The following is a 24,369-nucleotide window of genomic DNA, read 5'->3' as shown; positions in this document are numbered from 1 at the left end:
TAGAGTACTCTGTTTTATGGAATTTGTTTGAATTGTACTCTAACATAAGCGATTTCCCTGTAGTAAACTAAAGAAAAAACTAACCATTTTCCCTGACCACTGTAATACTATGGTCCTTTTTTTCACCTGCAACGTTACCCCTGCTCCTCCACAGCTAGGGATCCTCCATATTTATTCTAACATTACAGGCACACTTGGGATGAATATGGAAAGGGAATGGGACTTGTATACCGCTTTTCTGTGGTTTTTCCAACTACATTCAAAGTGGTTTACATATTATATACAGGTACTTATTTGTATCTGGGACAATGGAGGGTTAAGTGACTTGAGCTGCAGTGGGAATCAAACCCAGTTCCCCAGGATCAGAGTCTGCTGCACTAACCACTAGGCTACACCTCCACTCCTCCCCCCCCCCCCCCCCCCCCCCCGCTGGAGAGTTGACATGTCAGGTAAAATAAGATGCAGGAGGGAGGGGGAGAGAGAGTTAGCGTTTAAATATGGGAATGTATATGTGTATCTACCCAAAATGGTAGAAAACTGGGCAAGAATTGGGTGGACCAGATGTACCTATTGGTCTTTTACCTCCTGTCACTTACTAGGTTACTCTGTTGTTCCACACCTTCTTGAATTCGGATTTGGCTGTCGCCTCCACTGGGAGACTGTAGCATAAGCCCATCACACCCTCTGTGCAGAAATACTTTCACATAGTATTCTTGTGTCTTACACCTTTCCAGATACGATCCCTTGTTCTGGAACTTACTTCCCACTGAGCATTATTTTCCTCATTTATGTTGCTTAGACCTTTGAGGAGTTAAATGTCTATTTTATCCTCTTTCCCAGTCCTCTGGTCCCAAATGTACACTTTAGGTCTGTAAGTGCAGTAAGGCTGTGTAAGAATTCTGGTCCTACAGGGAACAAACTCTTGAGAAGAGCAGTGCAAGTGCCAAAGAAAGTAGTCAATCAGAGCCACACCCTGGTGTGCTGTGACAAAGGTGGTTTCACTCAGAGGAGACAGTCACCAATTTAATAAGGTGTGGAAGACTGTGCCTGCATCAATTTTATTCTCACTGGATTTAGGGCTCCTTTTACTAAGCGGCAGTCAGCCCAGGGCAGGCTTACTGCTCACTATACAGGAAGTACTGCCGGGCTACTGCAGCAGCCCCGCAGTACTTCCCACCCCTAGCGTGCCATTTCCGGCGCTAGAAAAATTTATTTATTTTTGTACTGCCGAAGTGTACCTGGCGGTAATCGGGCAGTGCCATGCGCTGCCCAGTTACCGCTGGGTTAACGTGGAAGCTCTTACTGCTACCTCAATGGGAAGCAGTAAGGCCCCCCCCCAAAAAAAAATGGCCGCACAGCAAGTGCTTTACTTGCCACCTGGCCATTTCCTGCAGGAAGTCGAGACTTCCCTTTAACCAGCTGCGGTAAAAGGGGGCCTCGACGAGCGTGTAAAACACGCGCCGATGCCAGCACCAGACCCCTTTTGACGCAGCTTGGTAAAAGGGGGCCCTTATTGAACTGCAGTATCCAAATATAAGTGTTAGTAAAGTCTGCTTGCACTGGACCACGGATCACATACTGCTGTGACAGAATGAAAGACTGCAACAACAGGTAATATCTTAAAGGAGCACCACGGCTCTGCAACATGTCCCTCACCACTTTCCCCATGAATAAAGTGCAGCCAGGCTTTGTCACCAGCCCAGATATGTATTGTGTTGACATTGTAAGTAGTATACTATGCCATACTCTATTGTTATTTGAATATTTTTACTGCTTATGTTTGATTTATTCTTACTGTACACTGCCTTGGGTGAATTCTTTCAAAAAGGTGGTAAATAAATCTCTCTCTATATAAAATGCACCTCCAACATTCTAATAAAGCCTCCACAAGTCCCAACGTTCTAAATCTGTGGTGGTGTAGATCAAAATTCGCCCACGAGTGTTTGCCCTGCCCTCGCGTCCATCATGATGGCGTCAAAACGTGATGTCACGACGTCACACGCTTTGCGAAACGAAACAATGGAGGAGAATGAGCAAAACACACAGTCAAGATTCAGGCAGCCATGTGGGGAGTTGCAGCACAGCATGAGTGGGAAAGGGGAGGACAGGCACAGGAGGGCTGCAGGGCCGTCGGAGAAAAGAGGGGGTCAGCTGTTCGCCGGAAAGGGGGTTGGCAACGCTGTTGCGGGGCACAGAGAGACAGGAACGGAGATTTTAACAGCCGCATTGGGGAGACGGTTAGGAGGAAGGGGAATGGGAGGGAGGGAAAGTGGGTGTGCATGTAAGAGCTGCTAGCTCAGTGGCAGCGGGGTGGGGGGAAAGAGGAGGAGGTGGCTTCCGCCGGTATCTCTCTCTCCCCCCCAGGGCACAACTGACTCACTCAACGCCACACAGCAGTGGCAGCAGCACACAATGACCGGCACGCAGCCTCCCAATGACCTGACCGTGTGCGCGCTGACTCAGCCGAAATCTGCCCGCCCCTCACGTGCCGCTGGCTGCGCTGTGCCTGTTCTGCGCCGTGCTGTTAGCGATCTCTGCTGTTGGCTATCTCCGCGAGCTGAGCAGCGGTCATGGGATACTGAAGCAGACAGGGCTTGCAACCCCTTTCTTGCAAATGCAAGGGCACTAAGAGGCATAGGTAGCAAGCTGTACGTTAACAGCCCTACGTTGCACATTTAAACATGTGCTTCTTCTGTTTTAAATAGTATGCAAATAACTTGCGCAAACAAAGATGTGTGCAGACACGGGACCACGCAAGTCACCATGGAAACATGCACATCCTTCCAGGTGTGAGTTGGACGTAAGCTCAATGTTATGGGGGAGAATTCTAGAGAAACTTTGGTGAGGTTGTATGTATATTCGTTATGAACATTGCAATGCCGTTTTGATATTGCCGAGCGGAGAAGGAGCAGAATCAGATGGATAGGAACAGTTGGCAGGGGGGGGGGCCAGGGAGGGGTTTCTGGAACTAACACAGGGAAGGAAAGGGGGAAAGAGAGAGGGGGATAGGAGGGAGGAAGAGGAGGAGGGGAAACACACTATCTCTGTCACACACACTGTATCTGCGTAAAACACACTCCTCTCTCACACTCACTGTGTCTCACATACGCACTCGCACAAAATCATTCTGAAACACACACACTCACTCACAGATACACAAACACCCAGTCTCAATCTCTCTCTGACAAACAATCGCACAGTCACTCTCTCTCTCTCACACAGTAACTCTCACACACACACTACGAGGAAAACCTGTCTAGCGCCCGTTTCATTTGTTTCCGAAACGGGCCTTTTTTACTAGTTATAAATAAAGAGGAAGCAACCCAGAACTAGGCCATCCCATCATATTCCTATCCCTCAACTGAACTCAAGAGATTAGCAAGCAAACAGAATGAAGAGGAAGACAAACCAACCTTTATTCGTTCCAGATCCACCTGCTTCTTAGCACATGTCTCAGGGCTGAGCCTTAGTTTGAAGAGAAAAGTAACACTTATTAGAAGCAGAAGCACAGCAGCAGCATGCCTAAAAAAGAAAAAAAGAGAGAGAGAACAGTTGTAAGTTGATCACACATAAGTACATTTGTCCTAAACAACATTATTGATGTGAAGGATTTCAACCCCAAACTAGGAGAAAATTCCACGCTAATGGGATTTAGCATCTGGAACAGGGAGGAAAACGGCCACAGCCATCAAAGATATAAATACGATGTACATATTCATTTTCTACCCTATATAGACTACTGCAATCTGCTTCTTGCTGGCCTCCCACTTAGTCACCTCTCCCCTCTCCAATCGGTTCAAAACTCTGCTGCCCATCTCATCTTCCGCCAGGGTCGCTTTACTCATACTACCCCTCTCCTCAAGACCCTTCACTGGCTCCCTATCCCTTTTCGCATCCTGTTCAAACTTCTTCTACTAACCTATAAATGTGCTCACTCTGCTGCTCCCCAGTATCTCTCCACACTCGTCCTTCCCTACACCCCTTCCCGTGCACTCCGCTCCATGGTTAAATCCTTCTTATCTGTTCTCTTCTCCACTACTGCCAACTCCAGACTTCGTGCCTTCTGTCTCACTGCACCCTACGCCTGGAATAAACTTCCTGAGCCCCTACGTCTTGCCCCATCCTTGGCCACCTTTAAATCTAGACTGAAAGCCTACCTCTTTAACATTGCTTTTGACTCGTAACCACTCGCCTCCACCTACCCTCCTCCTTCCTGTACACATTAACTGATTTGATTTGCTTACTTTATTTTTTGTCTATTAGATTGTAAGCTCTTTGAGCAGGGACTGTCTTTCTTCTATGTTTGTGCAGCGCTGCGTAAGCCTTGTAGCGCTATAGAAATGCTAAATAGTAGTAGTAGTAGTAACAGGAAATGATCTTTAGCTTTCATGCTGTACTGAGGATTTATATGTATGAGTGTGACATTTCACATGGTGTTCTGATGAGGAGCAGCAAGGCCATGCCAAAATTTATTAAAAATTATAAGCGAAATGAAAACAGTTCTGACAGATTCACTCTCCCTTATTTCCAGAATAAAACACTCAGCAATAAGGTCATGTAAGGAAATAATTTTCAGTTAGTTTTCAGATCTTTCAGCAAAGTTTGAGACTTTTTCCCAGTTCATTTCAAACTGAATTTACAATCTTTAGTGCATGTTAACACTCTTCATACAGAAATGGAATGTATATGTTTACTTATGGTTAACACATTTTGGGCATTTATATCTCACATTTTCCAATTAACATTGTTTCAATGCGGCTTACAAACAAAACAGAGTAGTTACATTCGATGAAATGATGTGTCTGTGGAGTACAGATTAGTGGCGAAAATCAAGTTAATATGTCTAGTTTTGGATTCTCCCCAAGTCTTTCTAGAAGAATACCACTTTAAATTGTTTTCGGAAGACCAAGTAGTTGTTCATGCTTCTTAAGGCTTTCGGGAATGCGTTCCATTTCTGTGCAGAAATATGTGAAACTCAACGAGTGGAGGAGTGGCCTAGTGGTTAGGGTGGTGGACTTTGGTCCTGGGGAACTAATATCTGAGTTCGATTCCCACTTCAGGCACAGGCAGCTCCTTGTGACTCTGGGCAAGTCACTTAACCCTCCATTGCCCCATGTAAGCCGCATTGAGCCTGCCATGAGTGGGAAAGCGCGGGGTACAAATGTAACAAAAAAAAGAAAAAACTGATATGTATCGCACTTCCTTGTATGCATGCTAACAAATGTATAAAGCAGCATAGTATACAGGTCCTCTAATACACACTATGCCTAGAATAGAACATTAACTCCAGGGGAAATCTCCTGTTCAATAGCTTGTGCATAAAAAGCCTTCAAAGGCTAGTTACCTATAGTTGAGGTAGCTCATACAGTTCTCCAGTAAGCCTATTCAGTACAGGAGTTTTGTAACATGCAGTCATTCACAAAGGAAAAATATTCAACATAAAGGAATCCTTTATATGCTTATCTTCCAATGTGGTATACACCATTCAGTGTAAAAAAAATGTGACGAAGGGTGCTATATCGAAGAAACAAGCCAGATGCTAAAGACAAGATTTAATTTACAAAGACATCATATGAAAAATGCCAGTGCCAGCCAGGATGTCACGCCTGTGGGGCGGCACTTTACCAGTGACTTCATAGTAAGAATCCTGAAAGGTAACTTTAAAACAATACAAGAACGCAAGACCTTTGATGTCAGAATGATTAAATATTCTGACACCCACCAGACAGGACTTAAAGATCTGGATTTTCTAGCCCATTATAAACCATAGAAATGTACTGCTTTGTTTGTCACCTTCCTGTCTCCATGCACATCTCCCTGTCTCTCACCTATCCACCCCCATCCTATTAGACTGCCACTGAAATGCTTTGATGTTTCATTTATATATACTGTCATCTACCAACATTTGCTTATTTCCAATCTGACGAAGAAGGGCAACCTTCGAAAGCTAATCAAGAAATGTATTATGTCCAATAAAAAAGGTATCTTATTTTCTTTTCCATGTTTTATTTTGTTTTATTTCTATTGGTAACATACATAGTAACCGGGTGTGATTGTTCCTTGAATTACAGCTGCTGCAAACAGAACTGAGATATTCTACCTCTTCAGGGGATAATTGAGGTAAACGTATTGCTGCAAGAACTTGCTGATGTCACAACTGCCAAAAGGGAGTGGAAGAAATTAAAAGTGACAAAAATGTTGCAAGAAACTTTTGTTGGTGCCTCTTGTGGAAAATATCTAAGCTCTCCTCCTTGTTCCTGCATTGCATCTGACACTTTTCTGTTTCCAGTTGGGACTCTGCCACTATTAACTTTACTTGCACATAGCAATTTATGGGCAAATGCCTTGGAATGCTATGAGCTCTGTGACATCATCTATGGGTATTCTCTCCTACTTATATATGATGTCACTTCTCTGGTGTTGTGCTGGAAGCATGCCATCAAAGGGGCACATCTAAAGGGTCAATCCCTTTTCTATGCTATCTTCATACACATTGTATGCTGAATTTTACCAGTAACTTTTTAGAAGGCTTAGAGAAAATTTTGTGGTTTTGTTTTTAAATATGATTTTATTGGGAATGATATGAAAAATATTGAAGTTGTGAGAGAACATGGCTACAATGGAGGGCATTGGAAGGTTGATCCTTATTAATCTTTGAATTAATGGAACATAGATAGGAGTGAAAAAACCTTAAGTGCTCTCCTTATCACAGAAGCTGAAAGAGGGTGATATGTCTATTACTGGGATCTGAAAAGATCTGCAAGGGTTGTGCCCCTCCAAAAACCAGGGAATCCATTAGCTCTGAGAGAATTCTAGATCAGCACTGAGAGACTTTTAGAAGATAAGTGACTCTCAATATTTACAATTATGTAATCCAAGCTAAAAATCAGCGCGCGCTAATGCTAGAGACACCCATATATTCTGATGCCCTTCTGTATAAGAAACTGCATAATCCAACTTGAAGTTTAACACATTTAGACTCAGGTATTCAAAGTAAATTTTTTTTTTAAATCCCCCAAATGTCTGCAAAAAAGAAGACAGAAACCACCAACTTCAACTAGCGCGCACATCATCAGGGAAGAGAAAGATAAATTACAATCACAAAATTGAGAAGGGAAAAAAAATGATATTCAGCAGTTTAACACTTCCACGATCTCACAGCTTACAACTTCAAAGCTTCTTTACTTAAAAAGTATTCCAAATAAAGGGCATAAAATATACATGTAATTCTTTTCTTCCAAAGTCATAAGACATTTGCATGGAAGCTTTTAAAAAAATGTAGCTCCAGGTACCAAAGTTCAGGGCTTCAAATCCATGAAAGCTTTTCTCTTCAACCGTGTTGACACAGGGGGGCCTTTTACTAAGGTGCGCTGAAAAATGGCCTCCGGTAGTGTAGACGCAGGTTTTCGACACACGCAGAATTATTTTTTCGCGCATCTACAAAAAATGCCGTTTTAATTTTTTTTTGTCAAAAACGGATGTGTTGGAAAATGAAAATTGCAGCGCGTCCATTTTGGGTCCGAGACCTTACCGCAAGCCACTGACCTAGTGGTAAGGTCTCACGTAGTAACCGGGCGGTAATGGTCTAGGCGCATAGCTGCCGTGCACCAGAAAATAAAAAATATTTTTCAGACGCGTGTAGCGGACGCCCGCCAAAATTGAAATTAACCGCAAGGGCCACATGGTAACCTGGCGGTAACTCCAATTTGGTATGCGTTGGGTGCGCATAGGCGCCCACGCGGCTTAGTAAAAGGGCCCCTCTTATTTTAAGAATGTGCTTTCAAAAAAAGTAATTTTATTCTTTTCCACAGTAAAAATCAGCTTTTTTTTTTTAGTTTTTATGCATATAACAAAAATTTCCAAGGAATTACACTTGATTGGAAAGTGTTATCTCAAGTTAACAATAAAAAAGGGAAATATATAAATTCACATATTTCAACACTCAAGTCCACATTATACAGGGAACATCCTTAATAATTATACAGGGAACATCCTTAATAAAAAAAAAAAATCAGCTTTTAACGTCATATCACCACCCTGACAACAAGCTAGGCTGCATTAGCTGTTAATACACAGTTCAGCTTGATGTAACAGCTACTGTAAGGGCATATTAACCTGCCTTCGTGGTAAAACTCCCTCAGTTTGTGTTTAAGTTCCGTGTCAATGGGGTTTCTGGTTAGGAGGCATTACTGGGTGGAGCATGGGTGAATGGGCTTGGAATGCTCCCTGCAGTTTAGTGCGCAGTAAAGCCAGAGTATGTAGAGGAACTTACCACCTCCTAAAGAGGAGGTGCTAAAGTGCCTCTGCGGGTGCAGTAACAGCATGCGGGTCCTCCGTGGCCAGAATCTGAAAATGCTTCTTGCTGCCACGTGTTAAAAATCCTGCATTATAATGCGTTAAGCCCAAAACAACGCAATTTGTTAGTAAAAGAGCCCCCTGAGTCTCTTAGCATAAAGCTAACCAGCTGAAAAAGCAGCTGGGTGGGGTGTGCTTTTCAAATTTAACTAAACCTGGGCTGACACTTGATTATTATTTATTGCATTATCCCACCTTTTTGCAGGCTCAATGTGGCTTACAGAGTAAGGTTATGATAAAGTCAGTACATGATTTAAATACAGTTGATCATAAGCTGAGGTAAAGGAGGTAGTAGATGGGCGGGTGTTGGGTAGGTTGTGTGCGAAGTGTTTTAGGTGTGTTCGGGTGATTTGGGGAATGAATTGTATCACTGAGGGTGACTTTTGTAAGCTTTGTTAAAGAGGTGTGTTTTCAGAGCTTTGCGGAAGCTGGTTAGATTGTTCATGGTTTTCAGGGTTTTGGGTAGCACATTTCAGAAATGTGTGCTTTTGTATGCAAAGGTCATAGCATAAGCCTGTTTGTATTTCATTCCTTTGCAGCTGGGGAAATTCAGATTAAGGAATTTGCGGGCCGATCTTTCGGCGTTTCTGGGCGGTAGGTCCACTAGGTTTAGCATATAGAGTGGGGCATCTGCGTGAATGATTTTGTGCACGGTTGTGCAGATCTTGAACTTAATTCGCTCCTTGAGCGGAAGCCAATGTAGTTTCTCTCTTAGGGGCTTCGCACTTTCATATTTAGGTTTTCCAAATATGAGTCTGGCTGCCGTGTTTTGGGTTGTTTGGAGTTTTTTAATGATCTGTTCTTTACAGCCTGCGTACAGGGCGTTACAGTAGTCCAGGTGGCTTATAACTAGTGACTGTACTAAGGTGCGAAAGATGTTTCTTGGGAAAAAAGGTTTAATTCTTTTGAGTTTCCACATCAATTGAAACATTTTTTTCGTTGTGTTCTTCACATGGGTATCGAGTGTGAGGTTTCGATCAATGGTGACTCCAAGAATTTTCAGATTTTCTGATATAGGAAGTGTGCAGTAAGGTGTAGTTATAGTGGAGTAATTGTTTGCATTGTATTGAGAGGTGAGAACTAGGCATTGGGTTTTTTCAGCGTTGAGCTTTAGCCGGAATGAGTCCGCCCATGAGTACATGATCTGGAAGCTCTGGTTGATCTCGTTGGTTATTTCGTTTAAGTCCTTCTTAAACAGGATGTGGATTGTGACGTCATCGGCATATATGTAGGGGTTAAGGTTTTGATTGGCCAAGAGTTTAGCTAGTAGTATCATCATAAGGTTGAAGATTGTTGGTGAAAGGGGGGATCCTTGAGGGACTCCACATTCCGGTGTCCAAGGCGGTGATCTGGCAATGTTCGTAATAACTTGGTAGGACCTAGTGGTGAGGAATCCTTTAAACCATTTGAGAACTGGGCCTCCGATTCCAAAGTATTCTAGTATGTGTAATAGTATTTCATGATCCACCATGTTGAAGGCACTGGACATGTCGAACTGTAATATGAGTATGTTCTTGCCGGTTGCAATTGTTTTTTTGAAGGAGTTCATTGCAGATACTAGTACGGTTTCTGTGCTATGATTTGATCGGAATCCTGACTGTGATTCGTGCAGAATTGAGTGTTTGGTCAGGTAATCCGTGAGCTGCTTCATCACTATGCCTTCCATCAACTTTGTAGTGAGTGGGATAGAGGCGACTGGTCGGTAGTTGGTTAAGTCCATTGTGCCTTTCTTTTGTGCTTTTCATTGAATATCTGGGTTTATTTTGGCCACTAAAAAGTTAACTGGTTATGCCGATATCAGCGCTAACCGATTAGCTTTTTAATGGTCAATGATAGGTCTGCTATTTAAGTGGCCTGTTTTGACTGCTAAGCATAGCCGGTTTGGCACTGAATGTCTGCACCTAATTGGGAGATTCAGCGGGAGATAACCGGTTATCTGCCGCTGAATATCCACGGTTAGGTGCTTAAATCCTATTTAACCGGCTATTGTGGCCAGCGGGTTCTCCTGGAGCCCGTCAAAAGCTTGTCCTTTGCTCTGATTGGGGAACTGGCTGGCCTTTTTGGGGCCTCTGCTGCCCAGGTCTGAAGCGGGGCAGCTGAAACTGCTGGGCTTTTGAGGGCAGTAGGATCTCCTTTGAGCCTCACCACAAAAGCTATGAGAAGTGGAGGCTGCAGAAGGAGTGAGCAGATAGGGAGAGATTTCATATAAGTTAATTTCTTAAAATGATGTCTGTGACCTCTTCTACTTTGTCCCCAAAAAGACTGTCAGTCTGGCAAGGGACATCCACCAGTTTTTCCTGAACTACTGGTTCTAGGTCTGAGACAGGGGAAAAGGTCATTTTCAAAAAAAACATGGACGTCCATCTTTCATTTCTAAAATACTAAGGACATCCTTGGATTTGGACGTCTTTGACTTTCGGTGATTTTCGAAACCAAAGATGTCCAAGTCAAAAACGTCCAAATGCAAGACATTTGGATGTGGGAGGAGCTAGCATTTGTAGTGCACTGGCTCCCCTGACATACCAGGACAGCAATCGGGCACCCTAGGGGGCACTGCAGTGGACTTCATAAAATGCTCCAAAGTACATAGCTCCCTTATCTTGTGTGCTGAGCCCCGCAAAACCCGCTACCCACAACTGAATACTACTAACATAGCCCTTACAGGTGAAGGGGGCACCTAGATGTGGGTACAGAGGGTTTCTGGTGGGTTTTGGAGGGCTTGCCGTTTCCTCCAAAAATGTAACAGTTGGGGGGGGGGGGGGTATGGGCCTGGGTCCACTTGTCTGAAGTGCACTGCACCCACTAAAACTACTCCAGGGACCTGCATGCGCTGTCATAGACCTGAGTATGACATCTGAGGCTAGCAAGTAATATGTTTAATGATGTTGTTTGAGGGTGGGTGGGGGTTAGTGACCACTAGGGGAGTAAGGGGAGGTCATCCCCGATTCCCTTCAGTGGTCATCTGGTCATTCCGAGCACTTTTGTGTGCCTTATTCATAATAAAAACAGGTCTAGGTGAAAACGTCCAAGTTTTACTCATGGACATCTCTGCTTTTTTCCATTATGAGTTAAAGATGTCCAAGTCTTAGGAACGCCCAAGTCCTGCCTTCACCACGCCTCCAATACGCCCCCTTGAAATTTGGACATCTTTGCGACGGACTTCACTTAGAGACGTACAGAATCAGGTTTTGATTACACCAATTTGGACGTCTCTGAGAGATGGAATCCAAATGCCAATTTATGTCACTTTTTGGACGGCCATCTCTTTCGAAAATGAGCCTGATAGCCTAGAGAGTCTGTGCATGTCAATACCTAATGTGGAAATCTGGAAGCCCAGTGCTTTTAATACTCCTTCTGCTTGGCTACTAATGCATGGAGGTCTGCAGCCTTATCTGAGGGCACAGAGGCTGTAAACTCCTCCACACTGCGCAACAAATTCCACATGTAGATGCACATATAGAGCTGATAGGTTCACCAGGTCTCTATGCTGTATTCAGTCCTTTCTCTCAAAAGACTATGGCTCTGGCGTCTCACACCAGAAGTAGCAAGGCAGGGTCCTAGACCTGTTAGCTCTCTTGAGATTGGATTTAACCACCATAGAGTGAAGTGGTAGCTATTGCTTTTCGAATCTGGGAGCCTTTTGGACTCTATATATATAGACTCCACCTTCTGAGGTACATGCTACACAGAGAGGGGTCTCTCAATTCCTCCTCTGTCCTTGCCGAAGGATGCTATGCAAGGACACTGTCACTGCTACACTAGGGGGGGGAAGCCTCATAATCAAGGACATCCAACATCTTGGCACTGGGATCGTCTACAACCTCCAAATCAACAAGATGGACTTACCCATCTCCCTCAAAAAGCTGCAAAGGAGAGTTCCTCTGGTGGAGACTCTCCTTTCCTAAGGTGAGGAGGGGTCAGATGGAAGACCAAAGGAGCCCTCCTTTGGGATCTTCTCTGGCTCCACCTCAGACTCCCAAAACCAGTTTGTATCAGACTCAGTAAAATATTCCTCATGAGTGGGCTGAGTCTTTGTTCGCCTCAGTCTATTGGACTCACAGACAGACTCCAAATGGAAGTGCCAAGGGCCAAGTCCTTTCCTGGACACTGGAGAGCATACAGCCTCTTTCAACTCAAGCACCAGTGTGGTACTGGCAACGAAGAACAGACAAGACAAGGCATGGGTCTTGAGGATCAGCCAGGGTGGAGCCATAGTGAGCATCAGTGCTGTCGAGGCTTGAGCACTGCACTGAGCCAAGATCCGCTCCAATTCCTTCTGCAGAAGTACCAGGACCCACTCCTCAGGGGCAAGCATCGGCAAAGACAGGGCCAGTGTCAATGCGGGGACAGCATGAGATGATGATAGAGCTGAATCAGAATGCTGGTCCCGGTGTTGAGTGACTGGTGCACTGGCCCCAACTCCATGGAGGGGGAGCAGTCCCCTCAGCACCAATGCTTCTCAAGTACCAGCGGTGCCACAATGTGTTTCGAGTGAGACTGATGTCAGCACATGACATTGGGGTTCCTTAGTGCCGACAAGGACAGCGTCAAATCCTGACAGGTCCTCAGTGTTGGGTCCAATGAATGATGGTCTGACAGGGCCCTACTAGCACCTGATGTCAAGGCAGGGTAAGACTTCCTCGATGTTGGTGTGCCCCCAGTGTCCAGTGCAGCTCTGCCAGCCATGAGGACTGATGCTTCCAAAGCTGAAGTCAATGGACCAATGGATTTAAAAGGACCAAAACGTTTCTCGCACTGGGCCTCTCTAATTTTCTGGGTTCTTTTCTGAATTCTGGAACAGAGAAAAGAATTAGAGGCCTTATGTCTGGTCCAAGGCACAACAAGCACCAACTGTGAACGTCAGTTACAGAAATGAGCTTGCCGTACCTAGTACACTTCTAAAATCACTAGGAGTTTTAAGTGACATTGGAGGAAAATGGCTGAAGCGAAATCAAATGGCTCAATTTCTACTTTATTTTACTTTTTTAAATAAAGAATATACAAACAGGTGCACAGCCCTAAGAGGGCCAAAGAAGCTATGTAAAAAAAAGAAAGGAAACTTACACAAGCCGACAAAAACTAAGAAAATTAAAAAGGGGCATAAAAATCAAAGATAAAAAACATGAAAAATGTGAAAAGAACGTGCTGAGGACAGCTTGCCCAAATGCAACTGCTGTGCTCTGAAGACTGCTGGTCCCAAGCACTCACGTTGGGCGGGAAGGCACCTGCACCTCCACAGTGCAGCGTTCCAAAGGCTTTAGAACCCTGATGGCGAACATATGACACGCGTGTCAGCACTGACACGCGTAGCCATTTTTGATGACACGCGGCGGCGCCGCAGTGTGGTCCGCCCTCCCTCCTCGCTCCCGGAAACTAACCTTAAAGCCTCCTTTCACGTCGCAGCAAGCAGCAGCAGGGCAGGCCACTCCTTCCTTCCGTGTCCTGACCTCGCCTGACGTAACGACCGCGAGGGCGGAGCACAGAAGGAAGGAGGAGAGGTCTGCCCTGCTGCTGCTTGCTGCAACGTGAAAGAAGGCTTTAAGGTTAGTTCCGGGCCCGGTAGCGGGTGGAGGGGGGCCCGGCGACCTCGGGTGGGCAGCAATCTCGGGTAGGCGGGGCCCGGGGGCGGTCCTAGTAGCAGTGATTTTTCTTGAAGTGACACACCACCCGAGTTATGCTTGTTTTTTTGGTGAATTTTGACACACCAAGCTCAAAAGGTTGCCCATCACTGCTTTAGAAGATACTAGAACGCTGGGTAGCGCCCGTGCCAGGCTCTGTCAGATGACATCACCCTTAAGTGATTACAGTAATAGTAACATTTGTGCATATAAGATTAACCATAAACTTTCTTGAATAGTTATGTTTTTAGTTCCCTTCTGAATTGGAGATAATTGTTGATGCCTCTTATGGCCTTGAGAATTGAGTTCCACCACTTGGTGCCCATGTAGCTGAATCCTCCGGTGTAGATGGATGTGTGTGTTTTTGCAGTTGGGTAGGTGAAGTAATAGGTAGCTCCTGGTTTCTGGACTTGTATTTCTTGGTGATAGCTCAATCAGGTTTAACATGTAGTCAGGAGATATGCTAAACAGTAAATTAAGTGATAGCTTTAAAGATAGTATAGCTTTGACTGGGAGACAGTGTAGCAATACAAGAAGTTCAGTTACTCTTTCGTATTTTGATTTTTTGAATGCAAGTCTTGCTGTCGTATTTTGGATGGTCTGCAGTGATTTTAGTACATTGTCTTCGCATCCTACATATGCTGCGTTGCAATAGTCTAGCTGTGGTGGTATCAGAGATTGTACTATAAGACTGAATGCATGTCTGGGAAAATAGTCTCTTATCCTTCTTAGTTTCCTTAGAGTTTTGAAACTCTCATATCACTGCCGAGACTTGATTTTCGAGTGATAGGTGTTTGTCGAAAATGATTCCTAGTGTTTTTAGTTGTTGTTCAATATGGTATGTTATTTATTTGATTGTGAGATTTTGGTAAGAATTGGTATTATGCGGGCTGGATAATACCAGTAGTTTGGTTTTGTCTCTTAGTTTGAATTTAAAGGTGTTGGCCCATCCTTCCATGAGGTTCATACCTTTTTTACCCTTTCCGATATCTCTGTGATACTGTTCTTAAACGATATATACATGGTGACGTCATCAATATATATATATATATATATATATATATATATAATATATATGGATTGAATCCCATGTTCTCCAGTTTCTTTCTGAGTGGTGCCATCATAACATTAAATAGTATAGGTGATATTGCTGAGTCTTGTGAAACTCCACATTCTGGGATCCAGGGGGCTGAAAGCTGGTTTGCCATTTTGACTATATATGATCTCACCTTCAGGAAGCCATTTATCCAAGATGCTACTGCTCCACTGATTCCCATGTTGTCCAGCAGGATCATTAGTGTTGTGGGGTCTACTACATCGAAGGCATGCGACATATCAAACTGTAGTAGTAGTATTTTCTGGCCTTGGCTTATCAGTTTTCTGAATGTTGTTAACAGTGTGGTTATGACAGTCTCCGTACTCTGTAGTGGTCTGAACCCTGATTGGGAGTTGTGGAGTAGTGAGAATTGCATCAAATATTCTGTTAATTGTGTTGCTACAAACCCTCCATCGTTTGGTCAATAGTGGAATTGAGACCACTGGTCTGTAGTTTGTGATATCGCTGATCTTGTTTGTGGCATTTTTGGGAACTGGGGTGAATATGATGTTTACCCTTATCCGAGAGGAAATGACCATTTGCAAACAAGTATTCTACGTGTTCTATGTAGCGCTGGATGAACCAGTCCGGTGGATTTGGCATCATATAGTTCGGGCAGCTGTCTAGTTGGCATTTAGCATGTGTATACTTTGTTAGCATTGTTTTGACCAGTTTGGTTGTTGGTATTTTAAAGGATGACCAGTTCTATCTGCCTTGATATGATCATTGTTGGTTTCGTATTCATGTAAGAATTATGTGAGGAATGTTTGCGGTGAGGCAAGGGTTGATCTTATTTTTGTTATGTTTCGTTCGAAGTGTTGTGCAAGCTCATCTGCTATTGGTGGTGATTCTTTTGATGTCAGTAGGTTTTGGGTGTTTAGCAGGTTATTCATGAGTTCATATACTTTTTTCATGTTGATCTGTTCTGGGTCTACGTATGTGTTGTAGTATTCTTCATTAGCTTTCTTTATGTTGTGTTTGTACATTCTTAGGGCTTTCCTTCATGTCATTTTGTTCAGTTCTGTTTTGTTTTTAGCCTGTTTTTTTTCCAGTTTCCTGCAAAGTTTTTTCATCTCTAGTCATTAATCCTTGAACCAGGGGTGGGACTGTTTCATGCTTCTTATTTTTGTTTTGAGTGTAATCCCATAATTGTAGGCCACATTAAACTGAAACTCGTTTTTGGATAATTGTGGGATATAAGAAAAAAATAAACAAACAAACAAAATGTTGTCCTGCTTGCCCTCAGAGAATCTCCTCTACAGTCAACTCCCAATTCCCTGCTTTCACCTTGCTGCAACTTGTAATCAGACTTTCTGAATTAATATCTCCTACCCCAACCTTTTTGAGCTGCTTTTAAATCTCAACCCCTAATTCTCCTGATCATAAACTTGAGAGTCTCAGTGTTTTTTTTTCTCCTATACGCTTGTCTTCACTAGGCTGTAAGTTCTTCTGGGAAGTGATAGTTTCTTATGTGTAAGCACTATAAAAATAAGCCGCAATAATTCCTGTGTCAGGTTTCAATCTGTGTTTGTAAAAGCAACTCTTTATATTTCCCCACCATTATTTCTACATTTGTCACTTCCTTTAGCTTGTTTGCTGCTCAAACTCTTAAGGTTATTTTTCTCTTCTCCATCCATGGGTGCTGTTGGAGACTGGTCACTGTGTAGTTTAGCTTTTTTGGATTAGTTTAGGCCATTGATGCCTGGAGGCCTCTGATAATTGCTCTGTTTGTATAATCTGTTTCTGTAAGGCCCATTTCTCGCTAAGCTCTCGAGATGTACAGTCATGGTACTATGATGTACTGTGCTGTGCTCTGTAGAAGTGTATGAACTACATTTAATTCAAAATGGGAGGAACTGATGCATCTTCCAATTCACTTACAGCCCTGGCCATGGTTCTACCACCCTTCCCCCTTAACTGGCCCCAGCCCTCATCCATTCCCCTCATAGTTCCACTTCATGTTTTTCCTACAGCAAAGATTTTATTTTATTACTATTTTCCTTTCAAAAGTTCCTAAGCCTGTCCACAGGAATTAACCCCCCCCCCCCCCCCCCCCCAAAGAAAAGATAACAGTACACAGCAAAATGGCACTATGTATATACACAAAAAGGAAATCTTAACATATCCCATTTTTACAAGTAAAGCATTTTTCTACTCATGGCAAGGACTTTGAAAAGTTACCTTATAACAAAGGGAAGGTGTACTTGAATTTGACTATATACTGATTTGTGCAGATTATGAACCAAATGATTGGTACAAATTGCTAACTGATAAGTATTATCTTTAACTCAGCAAAAACATATTATATGTAGATATAGCTACATATTTATTTACACACACACATGCACACAGTACATTACCTGAGACCACCTTTGACACAGCCAGGTCTTTTCATTTTCTGTCACAAGAAGTACCATTCCAGAAAAGAAAACACGTCACTTTATAGGTTTGTGCTGTGACTTACCACTCAGTCTTCCTACAAAAAAATGTAAAGGCAGAAAAGGGAAATAAATAAAACAAGCAACAAAATACTTGCATCAAAATGAAAGGAACAAACATTTCTACAGAGAGTAGCAGGCTCAAAGAAGCGCTACAGACCAGGGGCACCTTTTCGATCGGAGGGGCCAAACAAACCTCTCTCTGACCCTGCCACCAAGCTCTCTAGTTGCTGATGCTATATTGGGCACAGCACCAGAGGCCCACTCCATTCTGGTGCCAATAGTGCAGACAGGAAACTGGCAAGTTGATATTCCGGGCAATTTAGTTGGCATTTTTACTTTACATACTGGAGAGAATATATGAAGTCCAGGGTCAATGGATAGCATGCAAGCACATGAACCATACTTATACCACCAGAAGCACATCAGTTGACAAAGGTATATTTCTGGTTTCCAACGTAAAGCAACAGCTGGAAGGGTGAATCACAATGCAGACATGCATAAAGTGAACAACAAACATAAGTTATGAGACATCTTTGCAGTGCATGGGGCCATTCTCCAAGTACTGAAAATACTGTGCTCTACACTGGGTTTTGAAATGGAGGGTTTCTGTCACATGCGTACTAAAGAGCGATAGGTTGAATTAAGCAGGCTCAGCCCTACAGATTCAGGACACGTGTTGTAGATAGTAAACGCTGTTTTTATTTTACTCATATAATCCAGATGCACACACTGACCCCCACCTACTCACCCCTACACATGCCCTACTCACTCTGAAAGCACACTGCTCCCAGTTACATAGTAACATAGTAGACTGGTCCATCCAGTCTGCCCAACAAGATAACTCCTATGTGCTACTTTTTGTGTATACCCTACTTTGATTTGTACCTGTGCTCTTCAGGGCACAGACCGTATAAGTCTGCCCAGCACTATCCCCGCCTCCCGCCACCGGCTCTGGCACAGACCGTATAAGTCTGCCCAGCACTATCCCCACCTCCCAACCATCAGCCTATATACAGGCTATGACGCTCATCTGCTTATAATCTGTAGGCGAGACATTGATCCCAGAATTGTTCCAGTGCAGTGCATGCAAATTTTTGTATGCAAATCTAGCTCATACATATTGATTGCGGCTATCCTGAAAATCCAAGTCCTGCTTTGAGCAATTTAGAAAGTAAATTTTTTTCTTTCATTTATTTTTTACAAAATATACATTTTATGCTTTGGAACCCAAAAGAATATTAGAAATAAGTTATACAAAAAGGGGTGCACTGCTCCCAGTTGCACCCACCCATCATATCCTGTAACTATTTATAGTCATATACCCCTATCCAAATCCACTGGCTCAGTCTCATCTGCACATACCTTTCCATTCATGCAGCCACATACATCCCCAGACCCCAACTATAAAACTGTAGACACCTTTCCACCTCCCTACATCCAACCTATGTTTCACCCACTCACTTCCATATCCACTCCAAATGAAAGTTAAATCATCCTAAAAGGGGAGACAGGGATCTTGAAAGATTTGACAGTTGGCATCTGTTCAGGAGACTAACAGGCATCTAAGCTGCTTGATAGGCATCTTCTACAACCTCTTCAAATCTACAGAAGCAGCATGGTGTGGTCTGAAATGGCATTGTTCAGTTCTGGGCCTTGCCCCACCCCTATAATTCACTTCTAGCCACTGCCCTGTTCCTACCTTTCTTACATCCATAGTTCCACTTCTTTTTTGTGTACAAATTAAGCCCTGGACCACATACATGTGTAATGTGATGTGCCAGTAACATACCATTGTATTTAGGACCACCAGCAGCAACACGGAGCTGGGGGGGGGGGGGGGCTCCAAAAGGCAGAGCCTCTGATCTGGTTGGGAAATGTAACCAAGAGGAGTTCAGACCACAGGAGGTCACTAGGAAGTTTAACAGAACTTGCCTTAGCACTGAGAAGGGGGAAACTGAGAATGGACATTGAAAGTCAACACCTTATACAGAAGATGAAAGACTGGTTTCAGGAAAAAGGCAGAAGGGCAACTTTGAAAGCTAATCAAGAAATGTATTAAGTTATGTCCAATAAAAAAGGTATCATCTTATTTTTTCTTCAATGTTTTATTTTATTTCTATTGATTACCAGGAAAAAGGCAGGAAAGAAATCCAGTAACAGGCTTTTTTTTGTTTAAATTTTTTATTTAGAGAATTTTCAAATACAATCACCACATACCACTGTTATGATAGAAATATAAGAAACAATGGAAGAGAAACAAAGTACATATCAACACTTTGGTTGAAAGAGGAAAAATCGAATACAAATTTTTTTTGCCCACAATAAATGGAAAAGAGGGGCAAGAAATTAGGAAAATAAAACATGTAAAAAAATGAACTTGAGGAGATGCTGAACACCAGCCAGCCACTAACATCTCCTAATCATAATACAGAAATACTGGGTTCTTCCTTGGTAGCAATGAAATCTTACCAGTAGTTTGGGGTCAAAAAATAAGGAATTTTTAGCTTGAAAACCTAACGTCACGTATGCACAGGAATTGCAGGAAACATGCACTTCCAACTAGGGCTAAGACTCTCCTAGGCTGCAAAGCCAAAAACTCTTGATGCCTTTTTTTGAGTCAGTCAATCTAGATAAATCAGGAAATATTCTGACTTTTAAACCCATAAACAAAGAAATAACACCAGGGAAATATCATCAAAGCACTGAATTCATGCGCAAAAGTCATTAGTAAAGTAGATCTTTGGGTTATAATCTATAAAGACGAGTCCAAAACCGCTGTTCACAAAGCTGCGCTAGCGGCTGCCGCGGGGCAATACCGACACAGCCCTTTCTTAGTGAATGGACCGGCAGCCGCTAAAACGTGGCTTTGTAAACAGAGGAGCAACTAGTGTGCTGTATCAGCGCTGGATTCTGCACCCCTGCATTTTGCATAATAAGAAGCATCTCCCGCAAACTTACACAATAGTTTAATCAAGTAAGAATTCAGTACCTGAATCGCATCCCAGAGAGGGAATAATGTGACCTCTCACCACCTCGGAACACTGAACTCCTCGATTTCCTTCTGCTGCTGCTGCAAGTTTTGTACCTTGGCAGGGGGGAGATGTTCCACACAGTGAACGGACATGCCAGGAGAATTCCATCGAACAGCACAGGAGAGAGTAGCGCTACTTCTTTCTCCGTGGAATGCTGCATTGGGCGGTACACAGTTCCTCACCTCTTTATTCCCTTACCCTTAATTGTTCTGTCTGTTTTCCTGTCTTATCTAGATTGTAAGCTCTTTGAGCAGGGACTGTCTCTTTTTGTGTATGGTGTACAGCGCTGCGTATGCCTTGTAGCGCTATAGAAATGATCAATAGTAGTAGTAGAAGTTGAGGTGGAGTCACCCATGACGCAAGGATTAGAAATGCCCTGTCTCTCTCAATTAGTGCCAAGATGAGCATCCCACAGCTTGGCTAAAGGGGTTCATGGTCCGGGTCTTGATGAAACCACAAATTGCTCCAACATGGGCTCTCCCGACAATGGAGTACCAACCAGCAGCAAGGGAATCTTGACAGGTGTTCCCCTTCTTCCCCCATCGGAAAAGCTGAGTCAGAGCCTCGAACAGACAAATCTCAAGAGGAAAGGTGAGGTGCATCAGACAGAGCGTCTCCTCACGATAACATCTTGCCCCTCAATCCAGCAGCAGCTTAGTGCTCAAGAACCTATGAGGGGCTGGAAAGCCATCTCATTGCCAGGTAGAAAGACTTGTTTAGACCCTATGAAAGACCACTGATCATGGAGGACTCCACTCCAGACCTGAAGCCGTTTCTTTAATCTGTCCCTCTTGATTAGACTTATGACAGCTCGACACAATCAAAGCAGTGTTTGTGAGGGCACAGTTGAATAAGGAATGATTATAGGTCCTCTAACTGGAAGTATACTAAGGGCTGAGGTTTAATATTTGTTGATAAGCTAATAGGCTAATAGAATGTAAATAAAGCCTTCCTGCTTGCACTGAAGCTGTTCCATATTAGAAGCCACTTAGAGATCAAGATGAAGATGTTTAGAAACATGACATATCAGGTATTTGATTTATACCATCAATAAACTTTTTTTTCATTACTGTGTCTCCAATGGATCCACTTTTGTGGTAGAATAGTTATCTAGTGGTGATCTTTGCCCCTTCTTTTGTTGGTTGTGGCCTCCAGGAAACACTTCAGGTCCTTAATCTGCTCCAGCTCCTTGCCAAAGAGCAAACAGCAACAGAAGTGAAATTTACTAAGGTGCACCTTAGAGGCAGCATCAACTAGCCAAATTTTAAGCCACAGACATCTATAAGCTACCATTGAGCACAAACAGATGTGAACAAGGCTGCCACTGACTCCAAAGAGCTCAAAAAGGGAAGCCACTGGATCCAACATAGAACAGTCTGAGCCATGTAACTGCCACAGACCTCTGCCTATACCCCAATGATGAGGAGGTAGAGATGCTTAAGAAACAACTTTGCTTTTAACAATGGGCTTGCCCCGATTGCCTATGGTCTTCTTGATGACTGCTGATGATGCTCAATGAAAGCGTCTGCTTTAGGAACATTGAACAACCTCTTCAAGTCATTCTGAGGAAGAGGATAAAGCTTGTTCATCAGTCTTGTTCCCCTGATAACTAGATCCAGGGATTGCCAGGAGTGCCAATACCTGGTTTATGATGGAGAAAAACTTCTCTCAAGGAAGTGAGTGCACTATTGGGGTGCTGAACCCTCATTAAGAAAGAACTCTCCAGACTCCAAAGAAAAGCGCCAGAGGGCAAACTGTCCTGGGAAAACTCCCTGCAGGATGTGCTCTTGGAGCACCAAGAGTGTTTGCCTAAGACACTCATGGAGAAGGGCTGAAACTTTCAGCCTGTTGGACCCCCATGACCCCAATTCCAACAGACAGGGAGGTCCTTCAGCCAAACACCCCCTCCCCCACCATGGAAACCAACTGACCTTGGATTGCACATGCCGATGTGGTCCACAGATAAAGTATCCACTGTTCCTACCAAAATTAATTCAGCTATTGCTGGAATGGAGACTTCCCCAAAAGTGTACTCCTATCCCTAATGGAGTGTCCCAATGTAATCTGACCCAATCACAGCGCACATGGGGCAAAAAGAACCAGCCACCATACTTATGCACCGGGATTCATGAGGGCCCACAGTGCTAGCCAACAGGAATCAGAGAAGCTCTGGATAGCACCACACCAGTGCAGCTGCAAACATGTGACTCTCCCCCAGCCCACAGAGAGTCCAACTACAATAAGCCTGCCACCTGCCTAAGGCTGGGAAAGATGACAGGCTGAAGCACAGCAGTTCTGCCTCCCTCCCCATTACAGTGTTGGTGTTGTTGTTATTAAATGTATTACACGTGAAGGAAAAAAAAGAGCACCACTGCTTTTTTTTTTCCCAGAGCCCTGGGAGAAAGGACAGAGGGAAGGGGGAAGACTTATCCTATAGCGTGGCTCTACAGGCTACAATGCAGCCCAGCACATGATGCGAAGGCCCATAGGCCAATGCTCCAAGCTGCCGAGGAGAATCTAACAGCCTCAGATCCTGGGAGGGAGTCCTCTGGTGATACTTCAATCCTAGAGCCAAGGGCCATAGCCCAAGCCTCAGAGTCTGGCCAAAAACTAAGAAAAACAACGAGAGAAACTGCTGCACCATCTCCAGGAGGCACAGAAATAATGGAATGATCCTGGCTGTACCACTTGTTATACTGATGTCATCAGAATCTTCCCGTCTATCTCCATCTCCTAGTAATGGTACATAACCTGTCAGTCTGGACTGGTCTACAATAAGGAAGAGGTTTTTAGTGTCTGATAAGGAAGCGCACAATACTACATGCAACACATTCATATCTGTTGAAATCTAAAGGATAATATTCACCCCTCCATGGAGTAAAACTTTGTTTTACTAAAGTTTAGCACATTTTCCCATTTGAAGAGTGGTAGCTCTAGTAACTGTCTCCCTACTTCTCTGACAAAAGTAATAATCTGAAATGCCACAAAAGATAACTGCAGTCCCCGATACTAGATTAAAGTTAGAGTGAAGTAGCCTAATGGTTAGGGCTGAGAACCCAGAAGGCCAGGATTCAAATCCCATTGCAGCTACTTGTGATCTGATCCCTCCACTGCATCTGGTATACACTTAGATTGTATGCCCTCCTGGGGGAAAAAAACACAAAGTACCTGAATGTAACTCACCCTGACCTTCAGAAAAGGTATAAACTAAATTTAATCTAAATAAAAGGATAAGTAAAGGGAGACTGATCTGGCTACGGGCATTTTAGCAGTACAGTACAGCCCTAACGCTGTGGCAATGAGCCAACGGGGGCAGAATATTCAAACCACTTTTAACAGACAGAAAAGGATTTTTATGAACAAGGAGAAAAAAAATGCAAGGTACAACTGGATAACCAAAGGCAATGAAAGAATACATATTTTATGTGGAATGCAGTACTGTATTTGTTTCTGCACACATAGGAACTGCATCAAGGGGACCTTGGTTCTCAGACACCTCTACCATGAGCAGTCCCCCCACCACCACCAACACAACAGTACATGAAGCAAGCCCAATGCAAGTCTTTTGTCTGTAATTCCTTTAGTTAAAGGTTGTATGCAAATACGGCGGAAGACAGATACAATAGAAGACCAGTGCCTTCCATTTCTCATTTACTATGATTAATGTTTACAAAACTTGGTACTTCAAGCACAGCTTCTTGGGCCTCTGAGACCAAAGATGAGAACAAATACAGTGTTCAGCATGCCGGTTTACTGCAGTGCACTGTAGCAAAAATCCCATCTCGCCACTGTTTATATCGATGCAATGGAAAATTAAAAACAGGGAA

The 24,369-nt window shown here is 43.5% G+C and overlaps 1 protein-coding gene across 4 annotated transcripts in view; it reads right to left on the bottom strand.

The window, feature by feature from the left end:
• ST3GAL5 (ST3 beta-galactoside alpha-2,3-sialyltransferase 5) overlaps nucleotides 1–24,369 on the bottom strand; it is a 337,169-nt gene that overhangs the window by 111,773 nt on the left and 201,027 nt on the right. For all 4 annotated transcript variants that reach the window (XM_030191066.1, XM_030191067.1, XM_030191064.1 and 1 more), the window contains exons 2-3: nucleotides 17,430–17,545; nucleotides 3,414–3,522 (exon numbers count right to left, since the gene is read on the bottom strand). In XM_030191066.1, coding sequence (XP_030046926.1) covers nucleotides 3,414–3,522; nucleotides 17,430–17,464 — 144 coding nt within the window. In that variant the 5' untranslated portion in view covers nucleotides 17,465–17,545. The remainder of the gene's footprint in view (nucleotides 1–3,413; nucleotides 3,523–17,429; nucleotides 17,546–24,369) is intronic.

Source organism: Microcaecilia unicolor, chromosome 2 (genome assembly GCF_901765095.1).
Source record: "Microcaecilia unicolor chromosome 2, aMicUni1.1, whole genome shotgun sequence".
NCBI lineage: Eukaryota > Metazoa > Chordata > Amphibia > Gymnophiona > Siphonopidae > Microcaecilia > Microcaecilia unicolor.
The sequence above is the reverse complement of the archived record's forward strand: the minus strand, read 5'-3'. Positions and strand labels throughout refer to the sequence as shown.